The sequence below is a fragment of the Rhinolophus hipposideros genome, assembly GCF_964194185.1.
Source record: "Rhinolophus hipposideros genome assembly, chromosome: 22".
NCBI classification, from domain to species: domain Eukaryota; kingdom Metazoa; phylum Chordata; class Mammalia; order Chiroptera; family Rhinolophidae; genus Rhinolophus; species Rhinolophus hipposideros.
Window position 1 is genome coordinate 45,035,392 of NC_138068.1, and position 19,139 is coordinate 45,054,530.

Consider the following 19,139-nt stretch of genomic DNA (forward strand, 5'->3'; position numbering starts at 1 on the left):
ATTGTCTTTTTGTTCTCTATTTCATTTAGTTCTGCTCTGATTTTTATTTCCTTTCTTCTACTGACCTTGGGTTTCACTTGTTCTTCTTTTCTAGTTCTTTAAGGTGTAACATGAGGTTATTTATTTGGGATTTTTCTTGTTTCTTGAGATAGGCCTGTAATGATATAAATTTCCCTCTTAAAACTGCTTTCGCTGTATCCCAAAAAAGTTGGTCGGATGTTTTTTTATTGTCATTTGTTTCTATGTATCTTTTGTTCTCTCCTCTAATTTCTCCTTTGACCCAGTCGTTCTTTAAAAGTATGTTGTTTAATCTTCATGTATTTGGGTTTTTTCTTGCTTTCTTTTTGCAGTTGATCCAATTTCAAAGCCTTGTGATCAGAGAATATGCTTGGTATGATTTCAATCTTCTTAAATTTGCTGAGGCTGATTTTGTGTCCCAATATATGGTCTATCCTTGAGAATGTTCCTTGTACATTAGAAAAGAATGCATAGTTTGATGTTTTAGGATGAAGTGCTCTATATATGTCAATGATGTCCATTTCATCTAATGTGTTCTTTAGGGCTGCTATTTCGTTATTATTTTCTGTTTGGATGATCTATCCATAGCTGTCAATGATGTGTATAATTTTGTTTATAGTATAAACAAAATTTTGTTTATAATTTTGTTTTGTATAATTTCTTTTTGGTCAATTTCTCCCTTTAGTTCTGTTAGTAGCTGTTTGGTGTATTTCGGTGCTCCTTGACTGGGGGCATAAATATTGATGACTGTTATGTCTTCTTGTACAGTCCCCTTTACCATTATGAAATGTCCATCTTTGTGTCTTGTTATCTTTTTCACCCCGAAATGTGTTTCATTTGATATTATGGCTACACCTGATTTTCTCTGGGTACCATTTGCTTGGAGTGTCAATTTCCACCCTTTCGCTTTGAGTCTATGCTTGTCCTTGTATCTGAGATGTGTCTCTTGGAGACAGGATATGGTTGGGTTTAGTTTTTCGATCCAATTTACTACTCTGTGCCTGTTTATTGGTGAGTTCAGTCCATTTACATTTAGGGTGATTATTGATACGTAGGGATTTCCTGTCATATCTTTAGTTTTCTGGTAAGGCTGTGTCTCCATTGTTTCTTTGCCTTTTTGTTGTTGTCTATTATTTCTGTGTGGTGGTATTCTATGATGTTTCCCACTGTTTCTTCTTTTATTACAGTACATATTTCAGTTCTGGATTTTTTTTGAGTGGTTACTCTTTAAGTTTATGTAAAAGAAAGTTTCATATTTAGAGCACTCAATTTTCTTCAGCAGACTTACTTTCTGTATTCCCATATTCCGGTTCAGGCCTTTACTCTCCCCCTTTTTGTTTTGCTTGCCACAAATTGTCCCTGTTGATAGTGGTCGAATAGCCTCCTTTAGTATTTCTCACAGAGCAGGTCGTGTATTAGAAAATTCCCTCAGCTTCTGTATGTCTGGCAAGGTCTTTATTCCTCCTTCATATCTGAAGGATATCTTTGCTGGGTATATTATTCTTGGCTCATAATTTCTCTGTTTCAATAGTTTGAATATTTGTTACACTCCCTCCTGGGTTGTAGAATTTCTACTGAGAAATCTGATGATAATCTAATGGGCTTTCCTTTGTAGGTTACTGTCTTCTTTTCCCTGGCTGCCGTGAGGATTCCTTCTTTGTTATTGATTTTAGACAGCTTCAATACAATGTGCCTTGGAGAAGGCCTGTTGGGATTGAGGTAATTAGGTTTCTATTTCCTTTTTGGATTCGAGGATCCAGTTCTGTCCACAAGTTTGGGAAGTTCTCATCGACAATATGTTTGAATATATTCTCTGTTCCCTTCTCTCTTTCTTCTCCTTCTGGTATGCCCATTATTCATATGTTGCTCTTTCTGATGGAGTCAGAAAGTTCTTGTAGAGTTCTTTCATTTCTTTTAAGTCTCAAGTCTCTTTCTTCTTCCATCTGTGTAATTTCCAGGTTTCTGTCTTCAATGTCACTGATTCTTTCCTCCATCTAGTCAACTCTACTGCCTAAGCTGGTTATTTCATTCTTGATTTCTTCTATTGAGTTCTTAATCTCCAGAAATTCTATTTGGTTGTTTTTTGGAATTTCAGTCTCTTTTTTAAAATGCTCATGGTGTTCTTTGATTGTGTTTCTGAGTTCATTAAACTGCTTCTCTGTGTTTTTTTTGTGTCTTGTTGAGTTTTTTCAGAACTGCAATGTTGAATTCTCTGTCATTTAAGTCACATATTTCCATATCTTTAAGTTCCTTTTCTGGAGACTTCACTATTTTTCTGAGCTGTCTTGTTGCCTTGGTTATTCATGGCAATTACTGATTTATTATTTCTATTCCTAGACATCTACAGGAGTGGCTTCTGCAATAGGCTGATAGGAAGAGGTCTTTCTTTTTTTTTCCAGTACTTGTTGGTAGAATGTGTTTTTTTTTCTCTGACTGCAGCCTTTTTTTCTCTCTCTCTCACACGGTAGTGCTATATTTTCTCTGCACTATTCCAGCTTCTCACACAATGGGGCGATTCCGTGGGAGACCGACTGCTCTTCTGTTAATAGTTTGCCTAGGTCACATGGCGCAGTTTCCGTGTTGGTATGCGGAGAGCTTTTGAAGTTCCAAAGCTCTTTCTGCACCAGATTCAGAGCCCATATGTTTCAGCAGTTCTGTTTACTCCTGCAGGAATCCACCCAGATAGGTGAGGCCAGGGGCGAGGTGAGTTGTGATAGGTGGCCCAGAGCAATGGGGCCGACCACCACCACAGCTCTTCCCGATTCCACAGCTCCCTCCCCTTTGCCAGAACTAGTTGGGCTGCGAATCTGTGTCTGTGGTCCACAGTTCTCAGAGCAGCAAATATTCTGTTCATTTGATCTGACACTGCCACTGTTCAGCTTCTAGCACTGGGCAGGTGGGGGCGGGGCAAGCTCTGGGAGGGCAGGGAGGGGGCTGTTTGTCTCAGTGCCTAAGGCTTCCATTCTCTGCTCCGCAGTGAGGGCTTAAACCACCGTTTTCATCCTTCTTTCCTCAGTCTTTTCTCTGATGTCTCTGCCGTGAGCTTTGGGTTCAGCCGTGTTATATGCTGCCCCCTCAGCCCTGTGGGCCATAAGCGGAGCCCTAGCAGTCCGAGTTCTTCCCTCTCCCGCAGCTGCGGTAGTTCCGGGATGCAGCGAGCTCGGAGCACTGTGCTATGTCTGCGTCCTGTGCCCTTGCGGCCCCATTTCCGCACTTCTCCTTTCCCTCTTCCCCCGCTCGTGTGATTTTCCCACCTTTAGGTGAATTCAGTAGTGGGCCTGTTCATCTTGCCTGTCTGCTGTGCAGGGAGTCCTTTGTGGAGTTATTGTTGTTTGATTAGTTGTAAATTCCAGGGGAGCTTTACAGAGGCTCACCTCACGCCACCATTTTGATGACGTCTCTCCATTCTAGATGGATTGATTAATCTTCTTAGCACTCCAGGCTTTGGGTGTGTTGACTTTGCTTAATCTTACCAGTCTGCAAAGTGTAGCTCATTCAAGACTTCTACCCCAATTTATGTATTTCTTTAAATTTTGTTTTAAACTTTCAATTTTATAAGCAACACATGGATACATTCTTACTGTAAAAAGAAAAACTTGGTACTTTGCAATGAAAGCTGATGTCTTGTCTGAGTGCTGCTTCAGGGGACCCTGTTGCTTATGCACCTTCGGGTTCCTTCTTCAAAGTTGTATGAGTATTCCTGTGCAAAGACACAGCTGGTCTCTGAGATGATTTATTTAACATGAACGTGATTATACTGCACTATTATCCTGTGAAGTTTATTTTAACTCAGTAATAGGCAGAGTTTTCCATGTCGTTCTGCTCCCTTGTTTGAAAATGTGCTCACATCCTCCTGTAGGGATTGCTGTGCTCCTTGTAGTCATGTCCCTGTGGTTGGCTGTTGGGGCTCTTGGCACTTTCCCAGTATCAACCAGTGCTGCACAGTGGCATCTTCCTGCCTCCTTGTGGGCATGTGTGAGTGCAGGGGCAATATACATAACACCCAGCCACCCATGAGACCAACATGGGAGACCCCAGCCATAACAGGCGTTGGTTAGCTGCTGCGTCGTGGGTGGTCCTTAGCATGAAGCTACCAGCATGAGAGTAGTTCAGTATTTAGCAACAGTATGTCTAAACTTGTGAGTTCTAGCTGAGTGCTAGTCTGGTGTTGGTGTTTCATTAGAGTAGTGTCTTAGCTGTTCTGGCTGCTATAACAAAATGCCACAGACTAGGGGTGCTTATAACTACAGGAATTTAACTCTCATGGTTGTGAAGGCTGGGAAGCCTAAAATAAAGGCATGGGCATGGTTGAGTTCTGGTGAGGGCCCTGTTCCTGTGCATTCGAGAAGACAGTGCCTTCTTGCTGTGTCCTCACATGGTGGAAGGGTGAGGGAGCGCTGTGGGACCTCTTTCATAAGAACCCTAATCCCTTTCCTGAGGGGTCCACCCTCATGACTTCAGCACCTCCCAAGGCACCACTTCTTAATACCATCATCTTTGGGGGTTAGGATTTCAACATGAATTTGGAGGACATGCACATTCAGATTACAACAGGTAGACACTGAGAATCAGCAATAGAGTTATATGGCATAAGCGCTTTCCCCCTTTCTACTGAGGTATAAATTACAGTGAAATGCACGAATGTCAGGTGTTCAGCTTGAGAACTATTTGTATATATACAAACATATATACATATACATATATATATATATATATATATATATATATATATATATATATATATATATATATATCCACACCCAGATCAAGCCATAGAAATTTCCAGGCTCCAGAAAGTTCCCTTATGTCTCATCCCAGCAGTCAGGATCCCCCAGCCATGACCACTACTTGGTCACTTTCAGTGTGGATTGATTTGCTTGTTCTTGAAGTTCATATACACATGGGCTTGTGTGGCATGTGTTACTCTTGTGCCTACTGCAATTGCTTGGGGCCATGACTGAGGTTTGTCCCTATTGGGCATACTGGTGGCTTACTCATTTTCATGCTGTAGGGTATTCTACTGCATGAATACTGCACACTTTCTCCATTCCACTCTTAATGGATAGTGTTTAGTTTTTGGCCACTGTGAACATCCTTCTATGTGTCCACTTTCAGTGTATATGCACTCGTTTCTGTGGCGTGTGTGTCAGGAGTGACAGTTTTGAGTAATAGAATAAACTTATATTTAGTTTTAGTATAATCTGCCCCAAACAGTTGTCTAAAGTAGTTGTATTGGGGTTTTTCTGCAGTGGCCATGGATGTGGCTGTTCCCTCCTGCTGGGCTCCTGGCTGTGCTGCTTCTGTCTACTTCACAGCAGGAAGTGCCTTCTCCGCCGGAGATCAATGCAAAATTGAATAAGCAAAACAATTTCTTCCTCCTAAGCCATGGCATATCAGTTATGTAGAAATACCACTGTGGAAAACCGTCTTCAGAAAAGCCTTGATGAGCTAATACAGTGTAAACAGGTCACCACCCCCCCACCTTGCCCTTCAAGTACTACTACAGTTTGATAAGGCTTATAAATTCAACATTGGCTCAGAGAGTCGGGAACAGAGTCCGTTCCAGGGGCTCTCTAAATACATATAGATTCTGTGATAATGTATGGACTTTTGTATAGAATGGTATTGAATTCAGAGAGGTGACAGAATGATTAAAGTGGATAAAGTGAAAATTGTAGCCAGTGATGGTAAAAATACTGGCTCCAGTACTACAGAATGAATAGAAAAGTGGCCTTTTTAAATGCCGTCTTCTGTTCTTATTTATCACTTTTTAAAGAGAAACATGGAAGAGACTTTATTAATTCAAGGACTGCAAAAATGACTACACCATGCTAAACTATCAGAGAGTCCAGTAGAAAGAGGCTTATAACTCTGTAGCCTCTTACATTACCTTTATTATTCAGTATGAAGAAACAGAACTTTTTTTAATGACAAATCAAGTGTCATTGCCTTCCTAATAATTCTTTAATAAAGTCATTTTAAAACTCAGAAAAAAATAGTTATATTGGGTGTATGAACTTTTAGATATTAAGAGAAATACCCAAATTGCTCCCCCAAATTGCCATACCAAATTACCTGGTACATGTGATATTGTTTCCCCCACATTCTTGTCAGGTTTTTTCTTTTATTCTTATTTTTAACTCTCCAATGGTGAAAATATCTCATTGTAATTTGTATTTCTTTGATGGCCATAACATGACAGATCTTACTGCTTTTTCAAACCTCCTTTTATGTTCTTTAGGAAAATTATAGAGCTGTTTTCCCCTTAACAATCTATTTATTTTGGTTTCAGGTTTATTGAAGTCTATTAATATCTTTTTTCTTTTGTGTGTGGTTTCAGTGGGAGAACCAATCAACCACGAGGCCTGGGAGTGGCTCCACAAGGTGGTGGGGGATAGTAGATGTACACTGGTGGACACCTGGTGGCAGACAGGTGAGAGCATCCCTGAGGAGGAGCAGTCAGGGCATACTTTGGGAACTGTGCTCTCACATTAGAGCACCGAGAACACATGGCTAAGCACCAGATGTGGGGGATCCAGTGTGAGACTGTGCAAATGCAATCCAACACCACTAATGCCTCAGCCTCATCATATGTGGTTGTCAAAAACCTAGCATAAGGAGCGAGGAAGCTCAGGGGTGGAGCCTGGCTGCTGTTTTGCAGCGATAAGACTTGGGATGTGTAATGACTTCTCTGAGTCACAGTTTCCTCATTTGTAAAATGGGGGCACTCTCTCTAGGCCCCGGTTGAGGATGGAATGAGCTGATACCACTAACGCATGTTGCCCAAGTCCTGACATGTAGTAAGTACTCAGCTAAATGTTCACTTTCCTCATAGCGGCTACTTTCTGAATGCAAGTACATGTGATGAAGGTGAGCCCTGTTGTTTAAGGGACTATGAGTCTAAATCTAAGTTTCAGTGGGAAAAGGAATTTTCTGTGGCGCTTTGTTTAGATTTGCCCCATCTTCTCTTGGTTATATGACTTAATAGGATATTTGGGGCAGGAGACCGCCACTGATGTGGTTGAGGTCTCATCTTTCCAGAAGCCAGAAAGTGGGATGTTCCAAATAGCTCAGTTCTGATCCATTCAGCAGGGCACAGGACTGAGATTACAACCGAATCTCATAAGGTATTTCCATGCAGGCTGATAGAAGGAAGTGCCAGAGAAATAATGTGAAAACAGTTTGTGGGCATCTGCTTTTGTTGTTTGGTCTGTGTGGAATGTGCACTGGCCCAGAAGCAATTCCTCTCCTCCATCTTCCTGTGCAAGTAGGTGGGCTCCACCTTTCCTGCTAAAGCAAGGGCTGGACACACGGGGCCTTGGAGGAGAAGAGGCAGCACCCACTGGGTACTTTGGAGCCATGGCACCTAGGACTGAGTCCTCTACCTGGGCCCCATTCCATTCCACAGTGGAAGAGAACAGAGTCCAAGTCTAGTTTTGCCTTAGACAAAAGTCCTTGTGACACTGGGGGCCATTTCCTTGCTCCAAATGGGCAGTCCCACCCACCTCCCACTCTGGGAGAGCACCCATCAGTGTGGCTGTCCCAGATCCTTAATGACATAACCCCTAAGCCCATTGGTGTTTCTTCCCCATCCTCCCCATAGAAACAGGTGGCATCTGCATCGCACCACGGCCCTCAGAAGAAGGGGCAGAAATTCTCCCTGGCATGGCGATGAGGCCCTTCTTTGGCATTGTCCCAGTTCTCATGGACGAGAAGGTGTGTAAGAGCCTCACAGAGGTGTCTCCCTCTTCCTTGTACACCCTACATAGCTCCCCAGCATTTCTTTCCACCTTCCTGTCCTCCTCTGCCCACTCACCCATGTCACACATACCCAGGATCTGGTAGGTGGCAGAAGGGCCTGTGTCTTCATGCAGCATTCACTGCAGAGGAGTCTTCTCTTAGACACACAGTGGATAAAATCACTACGTGGGGGGAGCCTAGGTTCTCCTCAGAAGCTCTCTCGAGTCCAGTTCCTTGCAGAGGAGAAAACTCTGGACATTTCCTTTGGGGCACACTTGTCATTTTTCTGCCTCAAGCCAAGTTAAGAGAATAATGCTGATTGTCAATTTTTTACTTCTCAACCAGAATCTGCCTGTTATCTCACACTTGTGTCTTCTGGGTCTGCAGGGGAATGTCATGGAGGGCGGCGATGTATCTGGGGCTCTGTGCCTCTCCCAAGCCTGGCCAGGCATGGCCAGGACCATCTATGGAGACCACCAGAGATTCGTGGATGCCTACTTCAAGGCTTATCCAGGTGAACTGCTAACGTGGGTCGTGTTGCGCCTTTATACACACTGCTGGAACCTTATTCTCAGAAAAGGTTTCTAAGGTAATGGTGACTATGAGCATAGTGCAGGTTAAGGACAGGCATTTTTGAGGCATGAGTTTGAGTCCTGCCCCCCCCCTTTACTTCCCTGACTTTATGTCTAAAATGGGAAAAGACCCACTTCAGGGACATCATGGGGTTAAGTGGGAGAGCATGCAGAGCCCTAAGCACATGGCCAGTGGTCCACACTCCTTAGGCTATTAGGAAAGAAAAGAAACCACCTTGGAAAACTATCATGATCACTGCATGTTTTCTTCTGTTTTACTTTTTTTATTTTTCCCTGTTTGCTTTTGTGTTATTGGGTCGGAGGTTTATACACATATAACAGTGTGCCTTTTGGGATTCAGTCTCAAGCTTGTGAGACTAATTTGGGGGGAAGCTTGAGTGTGCTCATTGTTACGTCTTCTGCTCCCCAGACATTTGCAACCTTGACTGCATTCTGCTGTCTCAGAACTATCTGTCTTTCATTAGCATACAGACAAATAGCACATCTAGAGAGTGTCTCTATGAGGGGTTGGAAGGAGGGCCAGCAGGCAGGAAGTCAGCAGAGTGCAGGGTTCAGAGCTTTCTTCTATAGAGTGAGGTTAGGACACGGGTCCCATTGTGTCCCTTATGGAAGGATGGAAGCCCTGCTGGGTCTTGGTTCGGAGGTACTGGCGCTAAATTCCCACACTGTGGTGCAGGCTACTACTTCTCTGGAGATGGGGCTCACCGAACCGAGGACGGCTATTACCAGATCACGGGGCGGATGGACGATGTCATCAACATCAGCGGCCACCGGCTGGGGACAGCAGAGATCGAGGATGCGATGGTGAGTGCAGATCATGTTGACCTCAGATTGGGAGCTGTATGTAATTTGCTGTGTCAGGTGTTCCACTTCTCACCTTTCTGTTCTGTTTGGTGCAGTCTAGTCACCCCGCAGTGCCGGAAACCGCCGTCATTGGCTACCCGCACAACATCAAAGGAGAAGGTGAGCACCATGGAAGGAGCTCCTCTGATCTCTGGCCTTGGTGCCCATCATGGAACCTCTGTAGAAAGAACAGAATCTGGAAAATAGGTGGCAGAGTGTTTATGGGTGAAGCTGTTGGTTTTCTTCTCCTTCAAGTGGAGATTTTGGGTGAAGAGGCTGAACAACATGCCTGTGAGACTAGGGTCAGATTTCAGAGATGCCCTAGCTCCACTGTCCTTTAATGACACTCATCCACAAGCAGCCCTGAGCTGTTTGGTCCCCGCTGAGCTTGGGGAGTTTGCTCCTCTGTCCACAGTGCCCCTGGCGGCCCCATTAGAGACGACCTATGTTGAAATGCCCTGCCGTGCTCACAGCATTCAGTACCAGCTCTGCACCCATGCTGGCAGATCAGAGTATGCCCTGGAGCAGGCTCTTTTGCTGCTCTGGGACTCTTTTTGGAGGAATTTGACCTGTGATTCCCATTGCACCGTGACATGTGGAGGAACACAGAACAACTGATCAGTTGTCTTCTTTACCGAGGACACACTTTGTTCCAAAGTCTGCCAGTTTCTAAGAGGGTGGGTCTACGAAGGAGCAGAGTCCACCTGAGTGTTGAAATGCATGGCCTGGTGTGACCTGAGCACTCATTGACTGCACTGCACTGCTGGGCAGACCGACCTCTACTGTCCCACAGTGTAGCCTGGGACTGGGTGCTCTTCCTCCTGTTATCAGGGACATCCTGTGTTGACTGTATCTCACATGTCCCCTGTACTTCCCTTCCAAGTTTGTGTGCTACTGTTTTTTTTACTCAACACTTTCTCTGTAAAATATAACATTTATTTTCAGTGTTCTAAAGAAAAACATGTTCAGTTGCCTTGAGAAGGATGTACTCATGAGGCTGCTTTCTTTTGTTATCAGGAGACTGAGATATGAGGGAGAGGTGTTAGGGATCAGAAATGGGCAGAGATGAGAACAGGTCCTCTTGTGTGACTCTCACAGGCCTCGGGCCACTTCACACTCCCATCAGCAGCTCTCTACTTACTGGTATCCTAAGTAACTCTGGTATTGCCAGGCCTTGTAATGTCTGCCAGGCTGGTTGAGAGAATTTGTAAGTTATGGTATCATGATACGCGTTTTCCTGATTTCTTACAAATTTGAGCATCATGAATAACTCATTAATTGTTCTTGGTAAGCTCTAAAGCCATCTGCAAAAGCTGTTGTATATTTATTTGTTCCCACCCCTCGATCTGTACTCGATCTGGCCAATGTGCTGTGCTTTTGCTATTGACCTGTCTCACCAGTCCCCAAGTTCAGCCTTGCGTACCTCCTCCTGGCTCTTAGCCAGCTCCTCCTCCCACATTGAGGCTTTCCTGACACATCTCTGCTCACAACTCAACAATCCAGGCTCATTTCAGTATCATCTCATTAGAGATACGAGTGACTGTCAGGGAAATGCGCCGATTAGAGACAAGGGGGAAACACTCAGGGCAGCATGTCAGGTGTGATCCCACTAGGGTTCAAAAGATGGTAGTATACACACCTAGAAGTTAACTTTAAAATTTGGGTCTGGAGGCAGCAGCCAGCAGCCCCCGAAAACCTGCCTATTGTGGGTTCTATTTAGGGGCTGTCACTGTTTAATCCTGACTCACAGCTGTGAGGTGAGTACTGTTAGCTCCCCATTTTACAAATAGAAAACTGTGGCACAGCATGGTTAAGTGACTTACACATAGATAGCAAGCCCACACAGCTCTCTCCTAACCATCATACTGCATTATTTTTAGGGGAGAAAGGCAGGGAGGAGAGGTGTAGTTTTATTTTATATACTTTTGTAGTGTTTTAAATTTTGGTAATCAGTGTGTGTTGCTTTAGTGGTTTCAAATTTTTAATTAACGATAGTTACATCCATAGCAGACCTTATTCGGTGGGCCTTCCCAGCCAGCTCAGGTGTCGGCTTTACCCATTTCTTCTGAGCCCCTGTGGTGTGGGTCAAAACTACCTGGCATTGGACATACCAAGATGAGAGAAAAATACAGCTCTTCCACTCAAAGATCTCACAACTTAATGAGGTGGACATTGGTGGGGACCAACAACTGTTCACATACAGCAAGTGCCACAGCTGTATTCATGGACAGAATAAGGAAAGGCTTTACAAAGTGCAAAGTAGCTAAACTGGGTCTTGAGGGATGAGTAAGAGTTTGTCAGGTGGAAATGGAGGCGGGGTGGAGGGGGAGGCAAAGGCTCTAGGTTTCTACAGATTGTAACTTATTCAGGAAAGTCATTCATTGATGCATTTAACAAACATGTATTGAGGACCTACTATGTTCCGGGAACAGTTCTAAATGTTGAGGCACAATAGTGAGTGAAAGACATGAAGTCTCTGCTCCACAAAGCTGACATGCTGGAGGGGTTAGAGAGTAGAAGGTAGAGACAAACAGAAAACAGTAAACATGATCAATGAGGAAACTACATAGTATGTTAGGTGATATGTGCTGGAGGGAGAATTCATTTAGATGGAGTGGAATTGGTGAGGAATAAACAGGCAAATGAGTAATAAAGAGGGCTGCATATATGTAGAAACATCGTGTGTGAGAGAGGGGAACATTGCAGGTCAGTGGGGAAAGGACAGACTGTCCAAGATGGTGCTGGGATAAGTGACTACTCATATGGGGAGAAAACAGAATTAGATCCCAGTGTCATACCATATACATGATTATCCCAGGTAGATTAAAAAGAAATGTATTCAGAGACCTGTGGGAACCACTGTAAAGCTTTTCTGGAACATGGTAGGATACTGACAAAACGTAGTGTCTATGCTAAATTATGGGTTGGCCAGTGACGCCCAAGAGACTTCCTGCCATGACAGAGCTGTCCCTCATCTGTGCTGTCAGTATAGTAGCCACTAGCTATATATAGCTCATGTGACCGAGGAACTGCATTTTCAACTTAATTTAAATTTAGATATCCACTGTGGCTAGTACTTACAGTGCTAGACACATACACACACAGGTTAGTGCCACGTGCCATGTTCCCTTGCACAATCTCATGGTAGCTGATAGTAAATCTCCTATAAACCCATTTGATGGGCTATTTCACAGGTGCAGGGACAGTTAGAGAGGTTAAGTCCCATGTGCAAGGTCATATGCACAGCTAGTCAACACCAGAACCATGGTGCCAAGCTCTCCACCATGGACGCTCACCCATCTGGGACAATCAGTGGAACTGACAGAATCATGGCTTCTACTTCGAATGAAAATGGTAATGCATTTTGAGGGCTGCAACTAAAGAGACCAGCTGCTACAAGGTCACCAACATATGATTTGGTAAGTTTGGACTTACGCTGATTTATATACAACACTGACTAATCCATCCCAAAACTTTGCTCTCCTTCCAGCTGCATTTGCCTTTATCGTGTTGAAAGATGATGCAGGTGACCCAGATATGGTGATGAGCGAGCTGAGGTCCACAGTGGCCACTAAGATTGCCAAGTACGCTGTGCCCGATCAGATTCTGGTGAGTGGACTTCCATCTCAGGTGCGACTGCACTTCTCATCTCGCTCCTCCTTTTCTGCTTCCCACAGCTAGCATCATAGCAAAACTGACACTAGCTGTTTGGTCTCCTGGGTTGTGGGTGAGGGTGGCGGATGGCTGCATTGTCAGAGGGAGAGGGAGAGGTGCAGGGAGATGCAGCATCAGAAATTTGCACAGCTTGCCTGTCCAGGGGGCAGTGCTGGGCAAGATTATATGCTCTCTAACTTTGCATATGGAGGCTAGTTACAGGAATAGAGGAACATTAGGGATTGTAAGTAGAGAAACGTGTGGAAAAATACCAGAATTCTTCAGCTCCTGTGTCGTTTCTGAACACTTTTCCCAGTGTTAGTGAGGGAGATATCACCAGACCCTATCTGAGGGAGCCTGTGTTGGAGTCAGTTCTGTGGAAAATGGGGCTACCCTCTGAGCCCCGTTAGTTTTTCATTCCTTTCTTCGTTAGCATTTCCCCCATGGCATTACTTGGTCTGGGAGTGGTCCTATGAGGCCTCACTTGGTGTGGCATAGGTCAAACTGTTGCTCTGGGGATCAGAGTTTCAGGGAGTCCTGAATACCCCTTAGACCAGGGGTGTCCAAACTTTTTTCAATGTTTTTTACCAAGGGCCATATGCAGTAAAATACAAAGAGCCGGGCCACTCACTCGAGGTGAAGTACGTATTGCCTCACTTGGTTTATTTAAGTATACTACATGTATTTTTGGAATTTGCTGCGGGCCAATTAACAATGGATTGTGGGCCGTAGTTGGCCCACGGGCCACAGTTTGGACACCCCTGCCTTAGACGAACTGAATTCTTTCAAAAGACAAGTCACCATTAAAGTGCCCAAACTCAGCTCTTAATATATTCCCATTGACACTGAATGGGCTGTGACTGTTTAAAACGTAAAACGCTAAATTTTCAAATACTAAGCAAGACAATGTGTTTTTCCCCCTTAAGTAGCTCTTACCTCATATGTTAAGACAAAACCAACCCTGGCCCAGGCCAAGGAGTGGAGACAAGGTGCTGTGGCACTTGCTTGGTTCTGTTGCTGCCTGGCGACCCTTACTCTAGTGTAGCTTATGGGAGAAGCAGAGGTGTCGGCAGGGAGGTGAACCCAGGTACAGGTAATCCCTGTCATGGTGGAGGCTTCAGCATGACTCACAGTTGATCCTGGACTTTGGGTTGATTATAGCTTCAGGTCCAGATTGTAGGAAGATGAAAGCAGAGATCAGGGGCCCCACTACACCCGGGGCTGAGCCCTTCTTATTTCAGAGTAGTTAGAAGCTGGCTGGGAGTCTGGGCGCCAACCCAGATTCTAATACTGCACCCCTTCCTTACCAGATAGTGAAACGTCTTCCAAAAACTCGGTCTGGAAAAGTCATGCGGAGGCTCCTGAGAAAGATAATCACAGGCAGAGCTCAAGATCTGGGAGACACCACCACCCTGGAGGACCCCAGCATCATCACAGAAATACTGAGCGCCTACCTGAAGCACAAAGACAAGAGGGCTGCTGGTCAGTGATGGCTCTGACCAAGACCCTGAGCCCAAGCACCTAACTTACCCTTCTAGAACACAGCTCTCAGATGGCTTATTCCTAGATGTCCCAGAGCAGTCCCTCTCAGTGCATAACCCACACCACCCCTAATGTGAAGCCCATGCTAAAATCCCTCCCTTCTTTCTATTGAAGAAGCTATGCAGGGCTGCTGTCAGATGTGGTTAGTATTTGTTCTACTTGTCCTGAATTTGGTTTCTTGGGATGAAAAGTCCCTGTGGTCTCTGTTTCTGTGTCCTCTCCAGACGGCACAGGAAGGTGAAAAACCTGGTGAAATACGCCTGCTCAGATGACTGAGAGCTAGAAGCAGTTATGTTTTTTCCACATGCTTCTAGATACAACAGGCAGATATTTTATTTTTATACTTTTATATTTTAGAGGGATAATGTGCAAGCACACACGTGAAATGTATGGATTTGCTTGTACATGCTCTTTGTAAGATTTAGTGTTATGAAACTCTTCTGCCTTCACTTGTAAGGGATATATGGAGAGGATCATATATGCTTAGCATATCTGGAAATCTGAATTGGAAATGTTTATACCTCTGTCTAAACACAGCTCTTTTGAGAACACTTCAGCCTGCTTTTATTTATTTATTTTGTGTGTGTGTGTGTGTGTGTGTGTCTGTGTGTGTATTTCTACTTCCCTTGGTTTGTGTATAATGAAACCCAGCTCCTAAAATGATGGCATGAATGTGCTCACCTTTTAGTTCTAAAGCTAGTCCAGCCACATGTTCTGTTTCTCCAAGATGTGATCTGGAAAAATCTCCCATCCCTACCTTGGATGCCTCTTGGTAAGAGGTCAACATGCTCAAATCTGTGGGGTGGTTCAGGGAAGCTAGGAAAACTCAGGTAACTTAGAGCAGTAATTTGGCTAGAACTAGGTCCTTGCAAACTCTGCCTGTCCTTCATTCTGCGGTTGGGGCCTAAGAACCATTGAGGTCCAGTGATGAGACCTGGAGCTCTGAATCAAGTCTCCCTCTTTCAATGTGACTTAAGTCCTCTGAATGTTAGCAAGATGACGTACATCGTCAGGTCACAAAGTGTTTATTTATTAGCCAGGCATGCCAAGGCCAATGGTGTGCAGTGCAAGGGAAGGTAGCCTGCTGGGCTAGGTCCTGGAGGACAGGGAAAGCTTGTCCTTGTCTTCACCCCACAGTCTGTAGTGCCCTGTACCTGTGTAGGAGTTCATGGGGTCTCTGGGGTGCTGAACACTTATTGTATACCACAGCTGTGCTGGCCTCTCATGTAATTAGGTGAGTGTGCCTGTGACCCCCAACGAGGTGGCCGCAGGACACAGATATACGGCGTGATGGTCTGTTGTTGCAGCACTTAGCCACAAACAGCCTTGCAATCTGCACCTGTCACATTCATGCTGAACTTGGCAGACTGTGGTTATGGTGCTATTTATGAAATGGCATAGATGTCAATTCAGACCAGGAACTCAGAATGATCTGCAGGGCAACTTCAAATACAGCTTTATTTTGTTCATTCTCTTCTGTTTGTAGTGATGTTTTTGATCGAATGCTGTTCTTTGTTGCTGAATATATCGTCAGGACAAAACTGGACGGGGCCTATCCAGCCAAAAGAGAACACTTTAAAAATCCATCATCTGACAGGGAGGAAATACACAATAAGAGGTCACCTCTCTTAGACTGTTATTTGGTAAATTTACCTATGTCTAGATTATTGTGCCGTCTAATACACTAGTCACATGTGGCTATTTAGCTATAAATTTTAAAATGAATAAAATAGAACATTCAGTTCCCTAGTGGCAGTAGACATAGTTCAAGTGCTCAGTAGCCACACATGGTTAGTAGCTACCAGGTTGGACACACGAATGAGAACATTCCTGTCATTACACAGAGTCTGGTGGCAAGTGCTGATACAGAACATAGGTGAGAATGAGGATGCAAAAAGCCCTCTGGGCAGCTGAATCGCCATCACAGACTACACACAGGGAGAGCACAGGCTGCCCTGTGGGGCATCCCATAGACCAGCTTGTCCTACTCTAGATGTGGGTGGATGAGGTTTTCCATGTCCTTCACTAGACAGAGAAACGGAGTTTAGGAGAAAGACACATTAAAGTGGTGCCGTGAGAAGTGGGATGTGAAAGGCCTGGTCAGCTCCCACAAAGCCTGGACCCTCTGCTGCCTCCAAAGCAGGAGCTGGGAATGGCTGTTCCCAGGGATGGTGTTTGTTCTTGTGCCTCAGGGATGTGGGGAGGGAGGTAAAGGGAATTCCCAGATGCCCATCTGAGGTCGTCTGAATGCACAGAAAGGCAACTCACTGGGAAAAGGCACACTTGTGCACCTCTGGGTTCTGTGGGAAGTCATGGCAGGACTGCTCTCTTACCGGAATAGTCTGTACCCATACCTTTTCCAGTGGGGCATCATGAGAGGCTTATAGATAGACTTTTAACAGGTCAAGTTGTCTTTCCTGCCCCTCTGGTAAACCCATCCTGATTGATGTTAGAGACTATCCTGTCCCCTATTTTGTCAGGGACCCACCCTGGCTGCTAGGGAGTTTGTGATGGTCATTCCCAGCATCATGGTCCCTGGCCTAAGTGACAGGTTCTGGACTGGCCCTTCGACACTGTTAGGGCCACCGAGAAGCAGACACGAAGTTGCCGTCAGGAAAGGGGCTATTTCCCATGCATTCACCGGACAAGACAGGACAGCCTTTTAGTCACCATGGGCCTGCCTGGGAATGGAGCAGTACAGAAGACATGGAGTTCAAGGGTCATGTATGGAGGCCTGGCCAAGCTACACCAGGCCCACCCTACCCCTGAACTTCACTTCCTGCTTTGGATTTTTTGTCTTAACTAAAACATCCTGACAAAGATCAAAGTCAGTGCCACTGAGAAGTAGAGAGAAGAGCAGGCAGCTACAGTGAAAGCAGAGGTGAGACATCTGATAGTATGGGAGCACACAGACAACAGATTAGACCGAATTCAGAGATAGCTAATATGAACGTTAAATACAGCTCAGGCTAGTGTGACATATATATGACATTCATAATAACCATAAGTCCCCAAAGCAAATTAAATTCCGAAAAGCAGTATACAGTGCCTTTTAAGAATAATTCCCATTTAAAGTGGCGAAAACGAAAGTCATCACGCTTAAAGGGAAAATTCAGCTTTCAACAGGAGAAATATGTCCCTTTTAAACTCAAAAATGGGGAAGAAAATCATGTCTAATGTTCATGGTTTGCCCAACATTTATCTTAACGTAAATCATGAGGCGATTCAGGCACAGACTTGCCCCTGGTTCACCCATAGCAACTGAGCTTATAATGAAGAAAATAGTGTGAAGTGTCATCCCTTTTCCTCAGATTCAGCTGTGGAATCACCATGACTTGTGCTAGTCCTTGCAGAGCTGACTTCCACTGCTCTCATAACACCCAACATCGGGAACGACAACAGAAATGCTTACATTAATGAGTTCCATGTGCAAGGAGGCTCTGAATAGGTTTTGATTCCATGACCCATTTCATCCTCATACTGCTTTCCAAGGCAGATACTGTCCCCACTTCCCAGAAGAGGTAGGAAAAGAGGCAGAGCTAGGATTTGGATGGAGCTTGTCTGACTCCACTCTTGAACCCCATGCTAAAATCAGAGGTCTGGCCCCCTCCTGGGAGAGATTTGAGTAATTGCAACAGCATTTTATTTTACTTTATTGTTTTATTTTTTTTAAGGCACCTGACTGTTGACCTTGGAGCAGCTCTGTGAGTTGTTATTCTCGATAGAGGAAAGAAGAAGCCTAAATCCAGGCCAAGAAGAAGCCTTCCTGGGGACAGTGACTTTGGGGATAGGGAGGAGGGGTGGTGATACCAATTTGAGTTTTAGTGACCTCTAATTTGAGTCATTTAACTTTTTCTGTCATCGTTGGGAATTTTGCTGCATAACAGGATTAAACCAATTAAGTATCATTTCTGGGTCTATGAATACCAGTTGTCTTTGGTTTCTGTAGTATTTTTTGTTGCCTTGTTTTTATTTGTCCTGCTTAGGCCCTATAGGGCTTCTTAGATCTGTGGCTTGATGTTCATCTTAATCAATTTTGGAAATATCTCAATCACTATCTCTTTTTTTTTTTAAATTAGTTTCCGTTGTACAAAACAGTGTAATAAATATTTATACCCCTTACAAAATGATATCCCCCTTCCCGAATCTACTACCCCCTTGTACATAGTATATAGCTGTTACAGTTCCACTGACTCTATTCCTTATGCTGTACTCTACATCCTGTGCTATATATATTTTAAATTACAGTTGATATTCGTTATTATTCAGCTTCAGTTTCAGGTGTACACTGCAGTGGCCAGCCACCTACATCGTCCATGAAGTGGACTCCCTAATGAGACACGTGTCCATTGGATACCCTACAAAATCTTTACATTATTGATTGTATTCCCCAAACTGTCTTTCATATCCCCGTGGCAATCTTGTGGTTACCGATTGTGCTTTCTAATCCCCTCATCTTTTTCTTCCTCCCCACCCCTCTCCCATCTAGCAACAGTCAGTTTTTCCTCCATATGTCTGAGATTGTTTTTGATTAGTTTGTTCATTTATTCTGTTCTTTAGATTCCACATATAAGTGAGATCATACGGTATTTGTCTTTCTCTGTCTGACTTATTCAGTTAGCATAATGTTCTCTTGGTCCAGCCATATCGTTGCAATTGATTAAGATTTCCTTCTTCTTTATGGCCAAGTAATACTTCATTGTATAAATGTACCAGTTTCTTAATCCACTCATCTACCGATGGGCATTT

General features: G+C 44.3%; 1 protein-coding gene and 1 pseudogene across 3 annotated transcripts in view; both read left to right on the forward strand.

Moving 5' to 3' along the window:
- ACSS1 (acyl-CoA synthetase short chain family member 1) overlaps window positions 1-18,653 on the forward strand; it is a 75,048-nt gene extending 56,395 nt beyond the window's left edge. Inside the window, exons 8-15 of one of the 2 annotated variants that reach the window (XM_081033960.1) lie at window positions 6,359-6,451; window positions 7,622-7,734; window positions 8,146-8,272; window positions 9,028-9,155; window positions 9,251-9,314; window positions 12,685-12,803; window positions 14,159-14,330; window positions 18,065-18,653. In XM_081033960.1, the coding sequence (XP_080890086.1) occupies window positions 6,359-6,451; window positions 7,622-7,734; window positions 8,146-8,272; window positions 9,028-9,155; window positions 9,251-9,314; window positions 12,685-12,803; window positions 14,159-14,330; window positions 18,065-18,072 (824 nt within the window). In that variant the 3' untranslated portion in view covers window positions 18,073-18,653. Of the gene's footprint in view, window positions 1-6,358; window positions 6,452-7,621; window positions 7,735-8,145; window positions 8,273-9,027; window positions 9,156-9,250; window positions 9,315-12,684; window positions 12,804-14,158; window positions 14,942-18,064 lie in introns of those variants that run through there. The other variant, XM_081033959.1, reaches the window with a different exon arrangement.
- On the forward strand, window positions 5,257-5,737 carry LOC308490926 (transcription initiation factor IIA subunit 2-like; annotated as a pseudogene). The gene has a single exon. The product of its transcript is annotated as a transcription initiation factor IIA subunit 2-like (transcript).
- Window positions 18,654-19,139: the final 486 nt, after the last annotated feature.